Source organism: Bos grunniens, chromosome X (assembly GCF_055505025.1).
Source record: "Bos grunniens cultivar Pamir isolate PY7600 chromosome X, Bosgru_T2T1.0, whole genome shotgun sequence".
NCBI lineage: Eukaryota > Metazoa > Chordata > Mammalia > Artiodactyla > Bovidae > Bos > Bos grunniens.
Window position 1 is genome coordinate 45,184,634 of NC_141194.1, and position 23,221 is coordinate 45,207,854.

Here is a 23,221-nt window from a genome sequence, read left to right on the forward strand (position 1 = left end):
CTTTCTGATTTTTCATTGAGTGTATAGCAATGCAAGGGATTTCTGTGTATTAATTTTGTATGCTAAGATGTTACTATATTCCTTGATAAGCTCTAGTAGTTTTCTGGTGACATCTTTAGGGTTTTCTATATAAAGAATCGTGTAATCTGCAAGCAGTGAGAGTTTTAATTCTTCTTTTCCAGTCTGTATTTCTGTTACTTGTTTTTTATTCTCTGATTGCTATGCCTAGGACTTCCAAAATTATGTTGAATAATAGTGGTGAGAATGGGCACCCTTATCTTCTTCCTGATCTTAAAGCAAATGCTTTCAGCTTTTCACTGTTGAGAATAATATTTGTTGTGGGTTTGTCATATATGACCTTTATTATATTGAAGTATGTTTATATTATGTCTACTTTCTGGAGAGTTTTTATCATAAATGGGCATTGAATTTTGTCAAAGGCTTTCTCTGAATCTATTGAAATGATCATATGGTTTTTATATTTCGATTTGTTAATATAGTGTCTCATATTGATTTCTGTATATTGAAGAATCCTTGCATCTTTGGCATAAAGCCCACTGGATCATGATGTATGATCTTTATAATGTGTTGTTGGATTCCATTTGCTAGAATTCTGTTGAGGATTTTTTCATCTAATTTCTTCAGTGTTACTGGTCTGTAATTATGTTTTGTGGCATCTTTGGTTTTGTTATCAGGGTGATGCCAGTCTTGTAGACTGAGTTTGGGAGTTTTCATTTGTCTACAATTTTCTGGAAGATTTTAAGTCAGATATATGTTAGCTTTTCTCTAAACTTTTGATAGAATTTCCTCATGAGGCCATCTGTCCTTGGGCCTTTTTGTATGCTGGAAGATTTTTTATTACAGCTTCAATTTCAGTGTTTGTGATTGGTCTGTTCATATTTTCTATCTCTTCCTGGTTCAGTTTTAGAAGTTTATAGTTTTATAAGAATTTGTCCATTTCTTCCAGGTTGTCCATTTTATTGGCATATAGGTGCTCATGGTTGTCTCATTATCTTTTATATTTCTCTGTTACCTGTTGTAATTTCTCCTTTTTCATTTTTAATTTTAATGATTTGAGTTTTCTCCTTTCTTGATAGGTCTGGTTAATAGTTTGTCAATTTTATCTTCTCAAAACACCAGCTTTTAGTTTTATTGATCTTTGCTATACTTTTCTTAATTTCTTTTTCATTTATTTCTGCTCTGATCTTTATGATTACTTTTGTTCTAACTTTTGGAGTTTTTTGTTCTTTTTTCTACTTGCTTTCTGTGTAAGATTAGATTGTTTTTTTTCTATTTCTCTCTTGTTTCTTGAGGTAGGCTTGCATTGTTATAAGATTACCTCTTAGCACTGCATCCCATAGTCCCATTTACTGCAGCTCAAAACAGTTGTCATGTATTCATGGTCATTTCCTTCTAGTCATATTTTGATTTCTTCAGTGTTCTGTTGGTTATTCAGAAGCATGTTGTTTAGCCTCCATGTGTTTGTGTTTTTTATTGTTTTTTCCCTGTAGTTGACATCTAATCTTATAGCATTATGGTCAGAAAAGATGCTTCAAATTATTTCAATTTTTAGAAATTTACCAATCTTGATTTATGGCCCAAGATGGGGTCTATCCTGGAGAATATTCCATGTGAATTTGAGAAAATGGTGAAATCTATTGTTTGTGGATGAAATGCCGTGTGGATATCAATTAGGTCCAACTGGTCCAATGTATCATGTAAAGCTTATATTTCCCTATTAATTTTCTGTCTGGATGATCTGTCCATTGGTATTAGTGAGGCATTAAAATCTCCCACTATTATTGGGTTACTGTTAATTTCTTAGCAATTGCCTTATGTATTGAGGTGCTCATATGTTGGGTGCATATATATGGTTGTATTATAATATAATATTAATTATATAAATTATATATATTTATTATATTATATAAATTATAATTTATATAATTATAAAAGTTTATATATATTATATATATAATTAGAACATATATATTATATATATAAAATGTATATTATGTATATAAGTTATATATATAAAATCATATATATAATATGGATTATTATATAGTAATATTTTATTTTATTATATTTTAATAATTATATATTATTATATAATAATAATTTATATAAAATATAATTTATATATGTAATATAAATTATATATATAGTTAGAACAAAAGTAATCACAACTATTATATAATCATATAATTATATATATAATTTATATATAATCATATATATTTATATATATAATCATGTATATTTATATATAATTATATATAATCATATATATAATTATATATAATCATATATATAATTATATGTAATCATATATATAAATATATATTATATTATATATAATGATTATATATAATATATATAAAATTATAAATCATATAAATATATATGATTATATATAATTATATATATAATATAAATTTTAATATATATATTACATATATATAGTTAGAACAAAAGTATATATATATAATATATATATAAAGTATATATTAAAGTATGTACAAAGTATATATTATATATATAAAGTATATATAAAGTATTATAGATACAATTTATATATAATATAAATTATATATAGTTAGAACAAAAGTGATCATAACTATTATATAATCATATAATTATATATAATCATATAATTATAACTATTATAATTATATATATAATTATATATACATATATATAATATATCGGAGAAGGCAATGGCACCCCACTCCAGTACTCTTGCCTGGAAAATCCCACGGGTGGAGGAACCTGGTAGGCTGCAGTCCATGGGGTCGCTAAGAGTCAGACACGACTGAGTGACTTCACTTTCACTTTTCACTTTCATGCATTGGAGAAGGAAATGGCAACCCACTCCAGTGTTCTTTCCTGGAGAATCTCAGGGACGGGGGAGCCTGGTGGGCTTCCGTCTATGGGGTTGCACAGAGTCAGACATGACTGAAGCGACTTAGCAGCATATAATATATATATAATATAATATAATTATATATTCTTCTTGGACTGATCCTTTGACCACTATAGAGTGTCCTTCTTTGTTTCTTGTAACAGTATTTTAAAGTCTATTTTATCTGGTAAGAAATATTATTTCTGCTTTCTTTTGATCTCTGATTGCATGGAATATCTTTTTCTAACCCCTCACTCTCAGTCTGTATGTGTCCTTAGGTCTGAAATAGATCTCTTGTAGACAGCATATGTAGGGGTCTAATTTTTGTATCCATTCAGTCAATCTGTGTCTTTTGGTTGTAGCATTTAGCCCATTTACATTTAAGATATTTAAAAGTATGATCCTGTTATTATTTACTTTATTGTTTTGGGTTTGTTTTTATAGCCCCTCTTTTTCTGTGTTTCCTGTCTAGAGAATTTCCTTTAACATTTGTTAAGGAGCTGATTTGATTGTGCTGAATTCTCTTAACTTTTGCTTCTCCCTCATTTCTGAATGAGATTCTTACTGCATAGAGTAATCTTGGTTGTAGGTTTTTCCTTCTCATCACTTTAAGTACATCCTGCCATTCCCTTCTGGCCTGCAGAGCTTCTGTCAAAAGATCAGCTCTTATCTTATGGGGATCCCCTTGTGTGTTATTTGTTGTTTTTCCCTTTCTGCTTTTAATATTTGTTCTTTGTGTTTAATTTTTGTTAGCTTGATTAGTATGTGTTTTGGCATGTTTCTCCTTGAATTTATCTTGTGTGGGTCTCTCTGGGCTTCCTGGACTTGAGTGGCTCTTTCCTTTCCCATTTTAGGGAAGTTTTTTTGACACTAATCTCCTCAAATATTTTATGGTGCCCTTTTATTTTCTTCTCCTGGGATTCCTATGGTTTGAATGTTGCACCACTTAATGTTATCCCAGAGGTCTCCGAGACTGTTCTTATTTCTTTTTATTCTCTTTTCTTTATTCCCCTCTACTTCAGTTATTTCCACTATTCTTCAGTTATCTTCCAGCTCAGTTATCTCTTCTTCTGTCTCATTTACTCTACTGTTGGTTCCCTCCAATGTAGTTTAATCTCAGTTATTTATTACTCATTATTGATTGTGTATTTTTTTAATTATTCTGGGTCCTTGTCAAACATTTCTTGCATTTTCTCAATCCAGGCCTTCAATCTGTTTATCCATGCATCCATTTTATTTTGAAGATTTTGAATCATCATAATTGTCTTCAGGTAGACTATTTCCTCCTCATTTGTTTGGTGTTGTGGGTTTTTTCCATGTTCCTTCATCTGCTGTATGTTTTGCTATCTTTTCATTTAGTTTAATTTACTGTGTTTGGGATTGCCTTTCTGCTGGCTGGGAGGTTGTAGTTTCTCTTAATTATGAAGTCTGCCCACCTCCACAGCCCCCTTGGGTATGATTGGACAAGTGCCATGTGAATGTTTCCTTGTTGGGGTGGCTTGTGCCTGTATTTTGGTGAATGGACCTCAATCTGTCTCTCTGGAAGGTAGTGCCATGTCCAGTAGTTTGTTTTGGGGTGGCTGGGGTTTTGGTATGGGTTTCAGCAGCCTGTCTGTTAATGTTCAGAGTTGTGCTCCTCTTTTGCTGAAGGACAGAAGTTTCTTGGCTTTTTGGTGGAGCTTGGATTCAGTGTTTAGATGGCGGCCTTTAAGTGGGCTCTCATCTATTAGTGTTCTATGGTATCAGGAATTCTTGATTGTCCAAAGTCCTGGAGTTGTATCTCCTGCCTTGTGGGTTCACACTTAACCCCCTACAGTAGCATCAGGACTTCAGGTCACATAGCACAGAAGACAAAGCCCTTAGATTAATGGTGAAGCCACTCTCAACAGCCAAGAATGCCCCAAGAGATTCATAGACTTACATAGAGAAAAGGAGGGGAAAAGGAGAAAATAAAAGGATGTAGAGAAGGGTCAAGAGAGAAGAGAGCCATCAAGCCTATAATCAAACCCTTAAGTGAAAATGGGTGGTAAAAATTAGTTTCTCAAAGATACAAAATTAAAAACAAAAGGTTGAAAAAAAAAACAAAAATAATAAGTCTAGAAAAAATTCATCTCTCAGAAATAGAAAATTGCAAACAAAACAGCAAGCCGCAAAATAAAAAATATGAAAAATTTTAAAATACAGTATTTTTAAAGCAACAGTGGGTTATAAAAAATAAATATTAAAAGAGTAATAAAGAGCCATATTAGTACAATATGAGAAAAAAGAAAAAAAATGGGATGGGAAGTATATATAGACTGGAAATGAGAGGACTATCAGAGTGATTCCTACATTTTCCTGTTCCAGTCAATTTGCATACTCAGAAAGTCCTCCATTATATTGAAGACGGTCTCTGGACCTGTTGTGGGCAGTGTGGAGTCAATTCAGAATCATATCTTCCCTTGGTCCAGCTTGTACTTCCTCCCAAAGTCTACAATTGCCCCTAATGCACAGAGAGTCAGGTTATTCATGGGAATTTAAACCACTGCCCCTGTACCTTCTGGGATGGTTTCCACTTCTTTCCTTTGCTCACACAGCCCTTGGTGTTCTCTTTTGTTTATGGGCCTGCCACTGCTTGTGAGTCTCTCTGCCATGTCTGCTTTCTTCCCAGACACAAGGGGGTGAAAGTAGCCAGCTTATACTGACTCACTTTCTCTGTAGTGCTGGGGAGAGTGCAGGGTTCAGCAGGCACCACTGGGTGTGTGGGGAATCATCACTGTGGCTGGGCCGCTCAGGGGTCGCCACAGTTTTAGGTCGATTATGCACTTCCCCAAGGGAGTTGGTCCTGTGTTGTGGGACCCTTGGCAGTGCCAAGCTGCCTGGGCTCCCTGCTTGGACCTGTGGGATGTTGGCCCAGTCTGAGACGAATTGTGTTCTTCCCCAACTGGTCCTGGATTGTGAGTCCCTTGGCCAAGTCAAGCAACTCAGGTTCACAGGAAGTGACTCACAATTACTCATAGCTTGGTGGCACCTGTGATATCCCTCACAGCATTATCCTGCCTTCTGCCTCTGGTACTTATGTCTGCCTCACCATTCCTGGGTTGTATAACACAGCTGGCTTACTGCTCTTCAGCACTCACTAGGGTGGAGACCTTTGTTCTCTGAGCCAGTGCAGCTTTAGAACCTTCCTGCAGGAATGATGTTTTGTTTCTCTGGTGGACCCAGGGTTTTCCCTGGTCTGCTTTTACTGTATTGTACCAACCCCCTCGGGGTATTTTCATGTTATTCAAACTCAGAGCTCTGCCTGAGGACCAACTCCTAGAGTCTGATCTTCTGCATCCTGATCCCACTTGCTGTGGGTGGACATGAGCCTGTGAGCCCCTTCTTGGTTAGGAAGTGCCATTTGGTACATTCTCTGTGGTGAATTTTCTCCATTTTGCCTTCACCTGTCTCATTGTGTTCCCCTCTGTAGTTCCAAAGCTCCCCTTGATCTTGCCTGTGAAGGGGTTTCCTAGTGAAAGGTTGTTGTTGAATCATGTAAAGACGCCAGGATTTTTGGTCCCAGGACGAGAAGAATTTAATCCAGGGCCAGAGATGAGGCTTGATCACTCAGAGCTTTTGTGTAATAAAGTTTTATTAAAGTATAAAGGAGATAGAGAAAGCTTCTGACATAGGCATCAGAAGGGGGCAGAAAGAGTACCCCCCTGCTAGTCTTCAGGTGGATGTTATTTCAGGTGGATGTTATATAGTCACTAGCAGTCTGTTAATGAAAGAAAGGAATGTCTTAAAACTCAGAATGGCACCAGGCCCCTCACCCATAAGATGCATTTTGGGATAATCTTGGCACAAATGGTTCATCCTGGGCCATAAAATGATTAACTTGAATCTTGAAGAAGGGCAGATCACCATACAAATAATTTCATTTACATAGATTAGGGGAACAATATCTGAGTATAACATACTGGTTTGTTAAGTCGGTTCTGAGCCAGGAGGCGGAACTGACTTGAAGACAGAGTTTGGGATAAATGCATAGTACATTAGCGTAGCTTAAGGTAAACATTTCCATAAGAGAAATGCATTGGTTATCTCTAAGTTTGAGAGTAGTTATCTTCAGGTGAAACCAGGTGTCATTATGGCAACACATTATTTTAAGAGAAACCTCCTTTTAAATTTGTATAGAGGAGGAAAAATATTGCTAGTTTGTTTCCTCCTGCCTCTTAAGAGAAATAAAAATGTCTGACATTTGCAGGCTATTTCCTCCATTTGGAGGCCCCTGGCCTTCCTGCCTGTTACTCTCTCACTACTGTGCAGAAGTTTTCCTCTTTCATGACTCACTCCTCAGGGCAGGGGTCCCTGTCCACAAATCCTTTGTATCCTTTTTTGTCTTTATCATTCACCATACCTCATTCCAAGGAGATTGATTTGCCTTTCTGAAGTCTGGGATCATTTGCCAGTGTTCTGAAGATGTTCTGTGGGAACTGAATGTGGTCTTCCAGCCCTATTCCTCTGCCATCTTCCCAGGAGTTCTCTTATTTTCTTTATGACTAACTTCATTTTGTATAGCAGGCTCTAGGTTCATCCACCTAAGTTCAACTGGTTCACATTTGTTCCATTTTATGGCTAAGTAATATTCCATTGTATAGATGTACCACATGTTCTTTATCCATTCATTTATTGATGAACATCTAGGTTGCTTCCATGTCCTGGCTATTATAAATAGTAATGCAATTGCAACATTTGGGGTTACATGCTGTAACCCTATGTAACTTTGAGGTTACATGGGTATTTTTGAATTATGGTTTTCTCAAGGTATATGCCCAGTAGTGGGATTACTGGGTCATATGGTAGTTTTATTCCTAGTTTTTAAAGGAATCTCCATTCTGTTCTCCATAGTGGCTATATCAATTTACATTCCAACCAACAGTGCAAGATGGTTCTCTTTTCTTCATATCCTCTCCAACATTTATTGTTTGTGGACTTTTTGATGACACCCATTCTGACCAGTGTGGGGTAATACCTGATTGTCATTTTGATTTGCATTTTTCTAATAATGAGAACGTTGACCATCTCTTCATGTGTTTATTGGCCAACTGTGTGTTCTTTGGAGAAATGTATGTATAGGTCTTCTGCTCATGTTTTGATTGGTTGCTTGCTTTTCTGATATTGAGATTAATGAGCTGCTTGTATATTTTGGAGATTATACCCTTTTTAAGTATCAGTTGTTTCATTTTCAATTATTTTCTCACATTCTGAAGGCTGTTTTTTCATCTTGTTTATACTTTCCTTTGCAATGCAAAAGGTCTAAGTTTAATTAGATACCATTTGTTTACTTTTGCTTTATTTCCATTACTCTAGACATGAGTGAAAGAGCATATTGCTACAGTTTATGTCAAAGAGTGTTCTGCCTATTTTTTCCTCTAAGAGGTTTATAGTTCCTGGCCTTACATTTAAGTCTTTAATCGGTTTTGAGTGTATTTTTGTGTATGGTGTTAGGGAGTGTTCTAATTTCATTCTTTTACATAGAGCTGTCCAGTTTTCCCAGGAACACTTATTGGAGAGGTTATCTTTTCTCCATTATATGCTCTTGTATCCTTTGTCAAAGATAAGGTGCCCATAGGTGTGTGGGTTTATCTCTGGGCTTTCTATCTTGTTCCATTGGTCTATATTTCCGTTTTTGTTTCACTAACATACTGTCTTGATAAACTGTATCTTTTTAGTATAGCCTGATGTTAGGGAGCTTGATTTCTTCAGCTCCATTCTTCTTTATCAAGATTTCTTGGACTATTTGGGGTCTTTGGTATTTCCATAAAAATCGTAAAGAATTTTGTTCTAGTTCTGTGAAAAATGCCGTTGGTAATTTGATGGGAGTTGCACTTAATCTGTAAATTGTTTTGTGTAGTATATAGTCATTTTCATAATATTGATTGTTCCAATCCAAGAATATAATATGTCTCTCTATTTGTTTGTGTCATCTTTGATTTTTTTGATCAGTGTCTCATCGTTTTCTGCATACATGTCTTTTGCCTCTTTAGGTAGGTTTATTCCTAAGTAATTTATTATTTTTGTGGCAATGGTGAATGGGATCATTTCCTTAATTTATCTTTCTGATTTTTCATTGATAGTGTGTAGGAATGCAAGAGATTTCTGTGTATTAATTTTGTATCCTGTGACTTTACTAAATTCATTGATAAACTCTAGTAGTTTTCTGGTGGCATCTTTAGGGTTTTCTATGATAGTATCAAGTCATTTGCAAAGAGTAAGTATTTTACATCTTCTTTTGCAATCTGGATTCCTTTTATTTTTTTCTTCTCTGACTGCCTTGGCTAGGACTTCCAAAGCTATAGTGAATAATAGTGGTGTGAGTGGACACTCATCTTTTTCCTGATCTTAGAGTTAGTGTTTTCAGTTTGTCACCATTGAGAATAATGTTTGCTGTGGGCTTGTTGTATATGGCCTTTATTATCCTACTATGCCCATTTCCTTGAGTATTTTTCTAAACCATAAATAGGTGTTGAATTATGTTGAAAGCTTTCTCTCATTGTTGAGATGGTCATATGCTTTTTATCTTTCAATTTATTAATATATTTGTCACATTGATTGATTGGCATATATTGAAGAATCCTTGAAACCCTGGAATAAACCCTACATGATCATGATTTATGATTCTTATAATATGTTGTGAATTCTGTTGAGAATTTGTGCATATTGTTCATCAGTGATATTGGCCTGTAATTTTTTGTGTGTAATATCTTTTTCTGGTTTTGGCATCAGGGTGATACCTTGTAGAATTGAGTTTAGAAGCTTTCTCTCACTCTGAAATTATTTGGAAGAGTTTGAGCAGGATAGGTGTTAGCTCTTCTCTACCCATTTGATGGAATTCATCTGTACAGGCATCTGGCTCTGAACTTTTGTTTGTTGGAAGATTTTTGATCACAAATTTGATTTCAGTGTGATTGATCTGATCATATTTTTTGTTTCTTCTTGGTTCAGTCTTGGAAATTTGTACTTTTCTATGAATTTGTCCATTTCTTCCAGGTTGTCCATTTTATTGGCATAAAGTTGCTTATAGTAGTTCCTTACAATCCTTTATATTTCTGCATTGTGTGTTGTAACTTTTTCATTTTTCACTTCATATGTTGTCTTTTTCATTTCTAATTTTATTGATTTGAGTCTTCTAACTTTTTTTCTCGATGACTCTGGTTAATGGTTTGTCAATATTATTTATCTTCTCAAAAAACAGATTTTAATTTTACTGATCTTTATTTTTACTTCTTTTTAATTTCTTTCTGCTCTGATCTTTATTATTTCCTTCCCTCTGCTAACTTTGGTGTCTTTGTTCCTTTGAGGGTGGGTTGTTCTTTCTTTCTAGTTGCTTTAGATTAAGTTAGATTCTTTATTTGATGTTCTTTTCTTGTTTCCTGAGGTAGGCTTCTATTGCTATAAACTTCTCTCTTAGCACCGCTTTTTCTTCATCCCATATATTTTGGCTTGTTGTGTTTTCAATATCATTTGTTTCTAGGTATTTTTAAATTTCCTCTTTGATTTCTTTAGTGACCTCTTGGTTATTTAGAAGCTTATAGTTTAGCCTCTATGTGTTTGTTTCTTTTACATTTTTTTCCTTCCTATGCTTTATATCTAATCTCATAGCTTTGTGGACAGAAAAAATGCCTAATACAATTTCAATTTTCTATGTTTCCCAAGGCTTGATTTGTGACCCAAAATGTGATCTATCATGGAGAATGTTCCATGTGCACTTGTGAAAAAAAAAATGTATCCTGCTGCTTTTGTATGGAATGTCCTCTGATATCAATTAAGTTCATCTGTTCTAATCTGTCATTTTAAGGCTTCTATTTCCTTATTAATTTTCTGTCTGGATGATCTGTCCATTGGTAAGAATGAAGTGTTAAAGTCCCCCACTATTATTGTGTTATTATTGATTTCCCCTCAAATAAATGTTAGCATTTGCCTTATATATTGAGGTACTCCTATGTTAGATGTATATATTAATATTTTTATAATTATTATATTATCTTCTTAGATTGATCCCAAGATCATTATGTAGTATCTTTGTCTCTTTTAACAATCTTTATTTTAAAGTCTATTTTATCTGATATGAGTATTGTTACTCCAGCTTTGTTTTCATTTTCATTTTCATGGAATAACTTTTTCCAACCCCTCCCTCACTTTGTCTGTATGTGCCCCTAGGTTTGAAGTGGATCTGTTGTAGACAACATACATATGTGTCTTCTTTTGTATCCATTCAACCAATCTGTGTCTTTTGGTTGGAGTACTTAGCACATTTACATTAAATGTAATTATTGATAAGTATGATCCTATTAACATTTACTTTATTGTTGTGGGTTTGCTTTTGTAAGTCTTTCTTTCTCTTGTTTCTCCAGTCTAGATAAATTCATTTAGCACTTGTTGTCAAGGTGGTTTGGTGGTGCTGAATTCTCTTAACTTTTCTTGTCTGTAAAGCTTTTGATTTCTCCATCAAATTTTAATGAGATCCTTGCTGGGTAGAGTGATCATGGTTATAGGTTTTTCCTTTCATTACTTTAAGTATATCCTGCCACCAGTCCCTATGGCCTGCATAATTTCTGTTGACAAATCAGCTTTTAACCTTATGAGGATTCCCTTGTATGTTATTTATTGCTTTTCACTTGCTTCATTTAATATTTTTTCTTTGTATTTAATGTTTTTAGTCTGATTAATATGTGTCTTGGCATGTTTCTCTTTGGACTTTTCTTGAATGGGACTCTCTGGGCTCTGGACTGGGGTGACTATTCTTTTTCCCATGTTAGGGAAGTTTTTGAGTATAATATCTTGAAATATTTTCACATACACTTTCTTTTTCTCTTCTTTTCCTGGGACTGCTATAAATCAAATGTTGGTGTGTTTAATGTTGTCCCAGAAGTCTCTGAGACTGTCCACATTCCATTTCATTCCTTTTTTTCTGAATTCTGTTCTTGTTCAGTTACTTCCACCACTCTATCTTCTAGCACACATATCTATATATCCATTCTTCTGCCTCAGTTATTCTGCTATTGGTTCTCTCTAGTGCATTTTTTATTTCAGTTATTGTATTGTTCACTGCTGATTGTCTGTTCTTTACTTCTTCTAGGTCCTTGTGAAATATTTCTTGTGTCATCTCAATTTGTGCCTCAATTCTCTTTATCTGTTCTATTCATTCTATTTCTGAGATTTTCCATTATCTTTACTATTGCTACTCTGAATTATTTTTCAGCTAGATTCTATTTACTCTTCATTTTTTTGTTTTGTGAGTTTTTACCTTGTTCCTTCATCTTCTGCATGTTGCTTTTTCTGATTTTGTTTATCTTACTTACCCTTTTAGGGGGTTTCCTTTCCATAGGCTGCAGGATCGTGGAGTCTTCCCCCAGTGGTTGGGGTTGGACCCGTGCCTTGAGAAGGCTTCCTGATGAGGGGAACCTGTGCCTGTCTTCTGATAGTGGAGGTGAATTTTGTTCTCTGATTGATGGTGCTGCATCCAGTGGTGTGTTCTAAGGTATCTATGAACTTAGTATGGCTTTAGGCATCCTCCCATAAAATGGGTTGATTTGTGTTCCTGTTTCCTGGTTGTGAGTATGAGGCATCCAGTACTCGAGATTGCTTGCCTTTGGGTGGATCTAGATCTTAATGTTGAGATAAGGGCCTTTGGGAGAGCTTTCACTGATTAATATTCCAGGGAGTCAAGAGTTCCCTGGTGGTCCAACCTCTTGGACTTGGTTCTCCCATCTCAGAGATTCAGGCCCAATCCCTGGGTGAAGCACCAAGACTCTGCAAGCCACACAGCAGAGAAGAGAGAGAAAAAGAAAAACATCAAACAAAAAAGCAAAGACAGAAAAATCTCCAAGAGAAATGATAAAGGAAAACCAAACATAAACACACAAAAAAAGACACACATGCAAAAAAAGAAGAGAAATAAAGGAAACAAAATGAGAGAAATCAAACAAACAAAAAAACAAACCCATAAATGAAAACAAACACTAAAAACTAAACTAACAAAAACACAAAGCCAAGATTAGATCAAGTTCAGAAAGCAAACCAAAAAAGGGGCAAAGAGAACATAAAACACCAAAGAAGTAAAGATTAGATAAATATGAAATATAATTAAAAATAAGATAAAAAAGAAAGAAAAAAACATGGAAAATGCAATATAATAAAAGTACTGCAGAAATAGAAGAAAATAAATTTCTTTAATAAAAGCATACAAAAATTAAAATTAAATAAAAATTTTTAAAAGTAGAGTAATAATTTAAAGAGAACAGCAAAAAAAAAAAAAAAGCAAAATAAATAAATAGAACAGCAATAGAACAAACCAAAGAAGAAATGTCTATATATGGGAGTGAAGTGAGAAAGAGAGAGTAATATTAAGAAGAATATTTTCCTGTGTTCTTAGTGTCAGTGGTCTTGCCCCCACAGTGAGCTCCAGCCAAGCTGCTTACTCAGGAAGTCCTCCAATATTTCTAGGAATTTCTCTGGACCTGCTGTGGTCACTGTGGGGCCAGCTCAGACTCTGATATGGCCTTACTACAGCTTGTACTTGCTTCCAAAATTCACAATTACCCCCAAAGTCTGCAGCCTCAAATGTGGGAACCCTTGTTGTTTATTCAGATATTCCACAGATACAAGGCTTATCAAGCCAACAGAGGGGATTTAATACAGTGCTCTTGCGACCGCATGAGCAAATTTCCTTCTTCTCTGCTCATACAGCCCTTGGTTATCAGCTTTGGTTTTGGCCTCACCTCTGTTTGTATGCTGCCTTCAGGCATCTGTTCCCCATTGAGAGGGTAACAGGCAGGGAGGCTAGGGGTTCCCAAGTGGAGGAAATAGACTGCAATTATCAGAGTTGTTTTTTCTCTCTTAAGTGGCAGGAGGAAACACACTGTCAGACATGTTTTTTTTTTTTTTCCCCCCTCTCTATACAAAATTAAAAGGATATTTCTTTTAAAATTCTGTGTTGCCATGACGACACGTATTTCCACCTGAACCTAACTTTTCTCAAACATTGAGCTAACCAATGCATTTTCTTATGGAAATGTTTTTCTTAAGCTATGTTAATGAACTATATATTTACCTTAGAATCTGCCTTCCTTCAAGTCAGTTCTGCCTAAGACCCAGAACCAATAATGGCTCAACAAACCAGTATGTTTTACTAATGGAACTGTTCTCATAAGCTATGTTAATGAAATTATGTATTTGCTTGGAAACCTGCCTATTTTCAAAATTCATGTTAATTGTTTATGGCTTGGAATGACTCACCTTGTGCCAATGCTATCTCAAAATGCATGTTGTGGGTGAGGGGCCTGGTGCCACTCTCAATTTTGAGGCATTTCTTTTCTATAACTAGAAGCATGCTAATAGGTTTAAAACTCCTTGCTAAAAACTAGCAAGGGGACACTCTTTCTGCCCCCTTCTGATGTCTATGTCAGAAGCTTTCTCTGTCTCTTTTATATTTTAATAAAACTTTATTACACAAAAGTTTTGAGTGATCAAGTCTCCTCACTAGCCCCAGATTGAATACCTCTCCTCTGGAGACCAAGAATCCCATCATTGTTCATGGTTCACAGTGGCAACCTTTCAATACCCAGACAAGAGAGAGCAAAAACAACAGCTGATTAAGGCTCACTTGCTCATTGGGGCAGGGGGGAGGGAGGGTTAGGACAGTCACAGGTTGGGAGTGCTTGTGGTGGCAGAGGTCTGTGGGAAATTACTACAGCCTGAGGTGGGTTATGTGCTCTCCCAGGGGAGTTGGCCCCAGGTTGTAGTCCCTTGTCAGTGCCAGGCTGCACAGGCTCCCAGAAAGGTGTAGGCAGTGACCCTATGCCTGCTCAAAGCTTGATGGCAGCTGTGACATGTGTCACTCCCACCTCTGGGGTAGGAGACAGCAGCCATGACTCACACCACCTCTTGAGCTTGCCTAGGTGGTGTACTACCATCTATGAATGCATGGAGTTAGAGAGTTCATGACTAGCCTACCCTTCTCCTCTTGTATCCCAAGACAATGATCTCTTGTCCCTCTGGAAAGCCCAGGCTTTTCCTGAACTTCCACAGCTGTGTTGTACTAGCCCCCTTAGACCATCTTCATAGGCAGTCAAGTCCTCTCCTTGGAGTCTGACCTCTGAAGCCTGATCTCAGCACTCGGACTCCACTTGCCCCAGTGGGCATGCAGACAAGGATTTCAGGCTGGGGGTGCTGGTTGGCAACAATCTCTGTGCAAAAGTCTCTCCTCTTTGTCCCATGCACGCTTGTTGCTGTTCTCTCCTCTGAGGTTCCAAAGTTCCCCACTGACAGAGTTATGTTGAGGCAGATTGATAGGGAGTGCAGAAACCGCTAAGGAGGAGGTGACATATTTTTCCCTTTATTCATACAATTCTTTTGCCATATTCATGTAGGACATGTTTCTCTTAAGCTCTGTGTTACTATGGCAACAATCTATTTTATCTGAAGACTAGCTTTCCTTAGGCCAGGAGCTAATGACTCAGTTCAGTTCAGTTCAGTTCAGTCACTCAGTCGTGTCCGACTCTTTGCGACCCCCATGAATCGCAGCACACCAGGCCTCCCTGTCCATCACCAACTCCGGGAGTTCACTCATACTCATGTCCATCAAGTCAGTGATGCCATCCAGCCATCTCATCCTCTGTCGTCCCCTCCTCCTCCTCCCCCCAATCCCTCCCAGCATCAGGGTCTTTTCCAATGAGTCAACTCTTCGCATGAGGTGGCCAAAATATTGGAATTTCAGCTTCAGCATCAGTCCCTCCAATGAACACCCAGGACTGATCTCCTTTAGGATGGACTGGTTGGATCTCCTTGCAATCCAAGGGACTCTCAAGGGTCTTCTTCAACACCACAGTTCAAAAGCATCAATTCTTCGGTGCTCAGCTTTCTTCACAGTCCAACTCTCACATCCATACATGACCACTGGAAAAACCATAGCCTTGACTAGACGGACCTTAGTTGGCTAAGTAATATCTCTGCTTTTCAATATGCTATCTAGGTTGGTCATAACTTTCCTTTCAAGGAGTAAGCGTCTTTTAATTTTATGGCTGCAATCACCATCTACAGTGATTTTGGAGCCCCTAAAAATAAAGTCTGACACTGTTTCCACTGTTTCCCCATCTATTTCCCATGAAGTGATGGACCAGATGCCATGATCTTCATTTTATGAATGTTGAGCTTTAAGGCAACTTTTTCACTCTCCTCTTTCACTTTCATCAAGAGGCTTTTTAGTTCCTCTTCACTTTCTGCCATAAGGGTGGTGTCATCTGCATATCTGAGGTTGTTGATATTTCTCCCGTCAATCTTGATTCCAGCTTGTGCTTCTTCCAGCCCAGCGTTTCTCATGATGTACTCTGTGTATAAGTTAAATAAGCAGGGTGACAATATACAGCCTTGACGAACTCCTTTCCTATTTGGAACCAGTCTGTTGTTCCATGTCCAGTTCTAACTGTTGCTTCCTGACCTGCATACAGATTTCTCAAGAGGCAGATCAGGTGGTCTGGTATTCCCATCTCTTTCAGAATTTCCCACAGTTTATTGTGATCCACACAGTCAAAGGCTTTGGCATAGTCAATAAAGCAGAAATAGATGTTATTCTGGAACTCTTGCTTTTTCAGTGATCCAGTGGATGTTGGCAATTTGATCTCTGATTCCTCTGCCTTTTCTAAAACCAGCTTGAACGTCTGGAATTTCATGGTTTACATACTGCTGAAGCCTGGCTTGGAGAATTTTGAGCATTACTTTACTAGCATGTGAGATGAGTGCAATTGTGCAGTAGTTTGAGCATTCTTTGGCATTGCCTTTCTTTGGGATTGGAATGAAAACTGACCTTTTCCAGTCCTGTGGCCACTGCTGAGTTTTCCAAATTTGCTGGCATGTTGAGTGCAGCACTTTCACAGCATCATCTTTCAGGATTTGAAATAGCTCAACTGGAATTCCATCACCTCCACTAGCTTTGTTCATAGTGATGCTTCCTAAGGCCCACTTGACTTCACATTCCAGGATGTCTGGCCCTAGGTGAGTGATCACATCATCGTGATGATCTTGGTCATGAAGCTCTTTTTTGTACAGTTCTCCTGTGTATTCTTGCCAATTCTTAATATCTTCTGCTTCTTTTAGGTCCATACCATTTCTCTCCTTTATCGAGCCCTTCTTTGCATGAAATGTTCCCTTGGTATCTCTAATTTTCTTGAAGAGATCTCTAGTCTTCCCATTCTATTATTTTCCTCTATTTCTTTGCATTGATCACTGAGGAAGGCTTTCTTATCTCTCCTTGCTATTCTTTGTAACTCTTCAGATGCTTGTATCTTTCCTTTTCTCCTTTGCTTTTCACTTCTCTTCTTTTCACAGCTATTTGTAAGGCCTCTTCAGACAGCCATTTTGCTTTTTTGCATTTCTTTTCCATGGGGATGGTCTTGATCCCTGTCTCCTGTACAATGTTACGAACCTCCATTCATAGTTCATCAGGTACTCTCAATATCAGATCTAATGATCATGAACAGTATATCTCAGCCAGGGACATGCTCCTCAGATCACATTGTCCCTGGCTAGTCTTGGGCCAATGTTATCTCAAAATGCATGTTATAGGAGAACGTCCAGGTAAAACCACAGCCTTGAGCTCTGGTTTAACCCTTTCCTTCTGGCTAATCTCATGCTGAGGTCATCCGAGGATATATGTTATGCGAAAAGGTCTAGACAAAATTTTCACAAACTTGAGGCATTCCTTTTATTTATCTTCAGCAGCTATCAGAAAAAGTAGATAATACTCTACTTAAACTAATGAGACAGGTGATCTTTCTACCCCTTCTGATGTCTATGTCAGAAGCTTTTTCTATCATTTTTACTTTAATGAAATCTCTATTACAAAAAGCTCTGGGAGACTGAGACCATGTCTTTGATCCCAGAGTTAAATCTTCTCTTTCAAAGCCCACAAATCCAAAAACACCATTCACCAAACACCATAAGCTAAGCTACCAGCGAGGGGCTTTCTGAGTGTATGGAAATTTTTCCTCTGTCACAGCTCCCTCTTAGAGGCATATGTCCCATCCCAATTCTTTTGTCTCTTTTTCACTTATTTCTTTCGTGCTACCCCATTGGGTGGAGATTAGCTTGCATTTTTGGAAGTCTGAGATCTTCCGTCAGCATTCGGTAGGTGTTCTTTAGGAGGTCTTCCACATGCAGATTTGTTTTTGATATATTTGTTGTGAGGAAGTTGATCTCCACGTCTTACTCCTCTGCTATCTTGAAGATTCCCCCTCAAGTGTTTTATGTTCTAGAACTTTAGGTTCAATTTACCATGCCTTCAAAGGGTTGAACAAGGCATTCAACAATGGCCCTCTTTCTGAGCACACAGTTTATACCCAGAGCAAAAATCTCTATTACTATTTTTACTAGCCCCTGTATATTAGCTCCCAGTTTTTATTTCATATTGTGCAGACTCAGTTAACCCTGTTGATTCTTTTAGTATGTTTAATCAATACTGTCTGAAGGGCAGATTTATATGCCCTGTCTTATAATTCCAGGCAGGGGAAGCATTCCCCAGTGAGATATAATGTCTATTCCATGATAAAATTGGGTGAAATAGATATAATCATTTTATTCAAAGCCAATTTCAATATGGGCTTCCTAGTGGCACAGTGGGAAAGACTCTGCCTGCCGATACAGGAGACACAAGAGATCCCTGGCCTGGGGAAATCCCATTGAGAAGGAAATGGCTACCTACTCCAGTATTCTTGCCTGGAAAATTCTATGAACAGAGGAGCCTGGTAGGCTACAATGGGGTCACAAAGAGTTGGACATGACTGAATGACTAAGCAGAACTTTCATCTCAGTCTTGTCAACTTTTATACCTTTAGTTTTCATTAAGAGCCTATCAACAAGCTTTGGTCCCACAAGAAGTCCTAGAAGCTTTCCTTTTTATCCCCCAGCCATTTTATCTATTTTTATACAAAGGCTTTGGGTTCCTCAAGTGAGGGATTGAATCAAGGGACTCAGGCCCTTTTGTCAATCTTTAATTTGATTAACACAATTTTGTAAATCAATTATAGTTCAATTAAAAATTTTCCATCTTGTTGGGAAGAAGTCTATAGACTTTCCGTCATCTTTTTTTTCTGTTAATCACTCTAGTTAGCATTAAGTAACCAATGATGTTTTTAAAATTTTTATTAGAGTATAGTTAATTTACCATGTTTTTTTATTTTCAAGTGTACAACAAAGTGAATCAATTATACGTATAAACAATTCCACTCTTTTTTTTTAAAGATTCTTTTCCTATGTAGGCCATTACAGAGTACTGAATAGAGTTCCCTGTGCTATATGGCAGGTTATTGTTAGTTATATATTTTATATATAGTAGTGTGTATATGTCAGTCTCAAACTCACAATTTATCCCTCCCCCCAGCTTATCACCTGGTAACCACAAGATTACTTGCTACATCTGTGTCTCTGCTTCTGTTTTGTAAGTAAGTTTATTTGTACTCCCCTTTTTTAAGATTCCACATATAAGCAATATCATATGATATTAGCCTTTCTCTGTCTGACTTACTTCACTCAGTATGAAAATCTCTAGGTCCATTTATGTTGATGCAAATGGCATTATTTTGTTCTTTTTATTACTGAGTAATATTCTATTGCACGTACCACATCTTCTTTTTTTTCTCCACATCCTCTCCAGCATTTTTTGTGTATAGAGTTTTTGATGGTGGCCATTTTATCCTGTGTGAGGTGATACCTTATTGGAGTTTTGATTTGCATTTCTTTAATAATGAGTGATGTTGAGCATCTTTTCATGTGCTTTTTGGTCATCCATATGTCTTCTTTGGAGAAATGTCTATTTAGATCTTCCCTCATTTTTTGATTGGATTTTTTTTTATATTGAGCCACATGAGCTGTAATTAACCAATGTTTCAATTAGCATCTGTAAGACACATTAACGTGAAACCAAAACCACAAGTAAGGCATCCCAAACAATTTTTTCCTTGTTATTTTTGTTTGTTTTAGCCTAAGGTAGTTCTTGGTTAGTCAAGTATGCATGTGAAAGTTGGACCATAAAGAAGGCAGAGTGCCAAAGAATTGAAGTTTTTGAACTGTGTTGCTGGAGAAGATCTAGAGTCTGTTGGACAGCAAGATCAAGCCAGTCAGTCCTAAAGGAAATCAACCCTGAATACTCATTGGAAGAACTGATACTGAAGCTGAAGCTCCAATAATTTGGCCACCTGATACGAACAGTTGACTCACTGGAAGACCCTGATGCTGGGAAAGATTGAAGGCAGCAGGAGAAGAGGGCAGCAGAGGATAAGATAGTTGGATGGCATCACTGATTCAATGAACATGAACTTGGGCAAACTATGGGAGATGGTGAGGGACAAGGAGGCCTGCTGTGCTGTGCTGTCCATGGGATCACAAAGAGTCAGAAACGACTTGGAAACTGAACAATGACAGCAAGGTAGTTCTTAAGTTAGCTCTTACATATTTTTTATACACTTTCTAATTTGTTTTTATTTTTAAAATAGATACAAATAAAACAGAAAACTCTTTAAAAATTTACCAGTTTAAAAGTTTCTCCAATTTAAAGAATCCATCATCTGCCCATTGACAAATAGTATCTTAATATTGACTCAAACCGGTAAGACATGAGGGGCATCCAAACAAAAGAGTGCAAAGGAAAATCTAGAAAGTTTACTTCTCAAAACAGTCTTAGAAAGAAAAAGTTTCATTGTACAGGCAGATGCATGAAGGTGAAGTTGTCAAAGGCCTCAGAGAGTTGTCACAGCCAGCCAAAGACTGCTCATAATCTCAGTCTGTTTACCTTGCTGCCAAATATGCACAATATGTACCTTCTGCATTGCAGTGACAAAGCTTTTCATAGGAAGATAAGTTAGATCTTCTACTGATCAGTTAGAACATCTACATCTAAAGGAAGATCAGTTAGAACATCTGATCAGCTAGACATCTACATCTAAAAGAAGATCAGTTAGAACATCTACATCTAAAAGACATACAGAGAGAAGTTCAAGTTCCCTGTAGAAGGGCTTTTGCTTTTTTAAGGTCAAAATTCTGAAAAGACATTTTATCAAACTGGATTTTTTCTAGCTGAACAAGCAAGAAAATTTTAAAAAGTAATTTTAGTATGTCAAAGGAATCCTAATTAGGCTATGTTTAGGTGAGATTTACTTTAATTCTCAGTTAAGCAAGTTATTGTAAGTATAAATTCTTTATGTAACATAATAAAATATTCCCAGTGTCTCTCAACTGATGATAACCCACTTGGTGTCTTTCAACTGAGCAAAATCTTCCCAGCATCTTTTGGCTGAGGATTCCCAACTCAGAGGTACTCAAGTACCTCCTCTTGAAACTACGTTTTAAGGAAAATCTACTCATCCAGTGAGGAGTTTAATAATATTGAATAAAACTTAGTATCACCAGCCAATAACAGGAGATCCAAGGCCCAAGGGAAACTCACCCAAATTAATTTGGACTCTCCAAGGAGGTGAGCAGGCACAAGAGGGCTTCTGCTGGTACCAAAGCTTTGATTCCTCATAGAGTTCAGATGAAAGAGAGAAATCTGCTTGTTTCCCTTTGTGGTTGCCAAAACTGATGACTGAAAAAAAAAAAAAAAAAGCACCTAGAAGTTGAGAATTATGTTTTATTTAATGGCTTCCTGAATACTACAGCTCAGGATAAAGCGTCTCAGATAGTTCTAAGAAACTATTCCAAAGGGATAAGGGAGGAGCCAGGTAATATAGGATTATTTTTTTTTTGCTGAAAAAAAATGTAGTAAAACATTCAAAGATTGTTGCTAATCACAATATAGATATCTCAAGTTAATGATTATTATTATTTTTTTTTTTTTTTTTGCCTTTCCAAAGATGGTAAGATTCGGGAGTCTGGGTTCATTGAAATTACTCCTTTCATATACATCTTAACTATCTAGGGCCAGTATCCTCTTTATCTCCATCTTGAATGCCCCTCAGAGTATACTATCAGGGGCAGCTCAGTGACTGATGGCTTGATGGCCAAAATATCTTTTGTTCAAGGGAATGGAAGGCAACATTTTTTGTTTATTGAAATGACAGGAAACAGTCTTTGTCCACACAGAGAATGCTCTGTTTTTCAAACAAAAGTTTCAAAAGAGTTTCAAAATGGAAGATGAATTCCTATGTAAGTAAATCTAACAAGGAAGACATTTTATTGATAGCAGTACAGTTTAAAGAAAGAAATGCATAGGTTAGAAATTGATTTTATTGAAAGTTCAAATTTCAATACGTCAGCATATTTATTTTTGGAAAACATTTTTGCTTTGTTGAGATAGCACTAATACCTGGACCTAAACTAGTATAACTTTCTTCTTCTTAAGTCACACTCTTAAAAACAAGATTGTGGGAATCTACTGACATGGGTTCAAATGCCATTTCTGCTTCTCACTCATAATGGGAGCTTGAGTAAATCATTCCACCTTTCTAAGCCTCAATTACCTCACGTGTAAAACTAGGTAATGAAACCTGGTTTGGTAGAGTCAATAAGGTTTGAAAGTATATTGAAGTCTTTGAATATTGTGAAGTTTACAGACATAAAGGGAAACCTAAAACTAAGGAATTCTTAAATCCATTTTTAGAATCCATAAAATTTGCAAAACCCTAGAATGAAAAGTAGCAAAAATTTAGTGAAAAGTAGCAAAATTTTAATCTAAATAAGAGGACAGGATACATCAGAATCAGGATTAGAAAAATATTTATGATTCGGGTTGGGGTTGCAACAAGACAAATATTCAGGTAGAGGTTACAATAATACAAATATTCAGATATTTTTTCCCCTAAGTATCAGTACCAATACATGTAGTACAAATACATACCCCTTAGCACAGATATATTTATCTATATATACATATGTATGAATTCAGTTCAGTTCAGTTCAGTCACTCAGTCCTGTCCGACTCTTTGAGGTACCATGGACTGAAGCACACCAGGCTTCCCTGTCCATCACCAACTCCCAGAGCCTGCTCAAACTCATGTCCACTGAGTCAGTGATGCCATCCAACCATCTAATGCTATGTCATCCCCTTCTCCTGCCTTCAGTCTTTCCCAGCATCAGGGTCATTTCCAATGAGTCAGTTCTTCACATCAGTTGGCCAACGTATTCAGCTTCAGCATCACCTCTTACAATTAATATTCAGGACTGATTTCCTTTAGAAGTGACTGGTTTGATCTCCTTGCAATGAAAGGGACTCTCAAGAGTCTTCTCCAACACCATAGTTCAAAACCATCAATTCTTCAGCGCTCAGCTTCCTTTATAGCCCAACTCTCGCATCCATACATGGCT

At 36.7% G+C, this 23,221-nt stretch overlaps 2 protein-coding genes across 9 annotated transcripts in view; one reads left to right on the plus strand and one right to left on the minus strand.

Annotated features, from left to right (window-relative positions):
* LOC147340247 (zinc finger X-linked protein ZXDB-like) overlaps positions 1-23,221 on the plus strand; it is a 115,469-nt gene that overhangs the window by 59,723 nt on the left and 32,525 nt on the right. Inside the window, exon 3 of one of the 5 annotated variants that reach the window (XR_015159912.1) lies at positions 19,305-20,447. The exons of the other annotated variants lie outside the window; for them this stretch is intronic. The gene's annotated coding sequence lies outside the window, so the exon portion shown is untranslated. Of the gene's footprint in view, positions 1-19,304; positions 20,448-23,221 lie in introns of those variants that run through there. 5 annotated transcript variants of the gene reach the window in all.
* LOC147340248 (zinc finger X-linked protein ZXDB-like) overlaps positions 1-23,221 on the minus strand; it is a 150,395-nt gene that overhangs the window by 25,666 nt on the left and 101,508 nt on the right. For 2 of the 4 annotated variants that reach the window (XR_015159909.1, XM_086390054.1), the window contains exon 2: positions 21,366-21,503. Coding sequence is in view for 3 of the 4 variants with exons in the window: in XM_086390054.1 (XP_086246180.1) it covers positions 21,366-21,503 (138 nt within the window). In the remaining variant the exon portion in view is untranslated. Of the gene's footprint in view, positions 1-19,048; positions 21,504-23,221 lie in introns of those variants that run through there. The other 2 variants (XM_086390055.1, XM_086390053.1) reach the window with 2 other exon arrangements.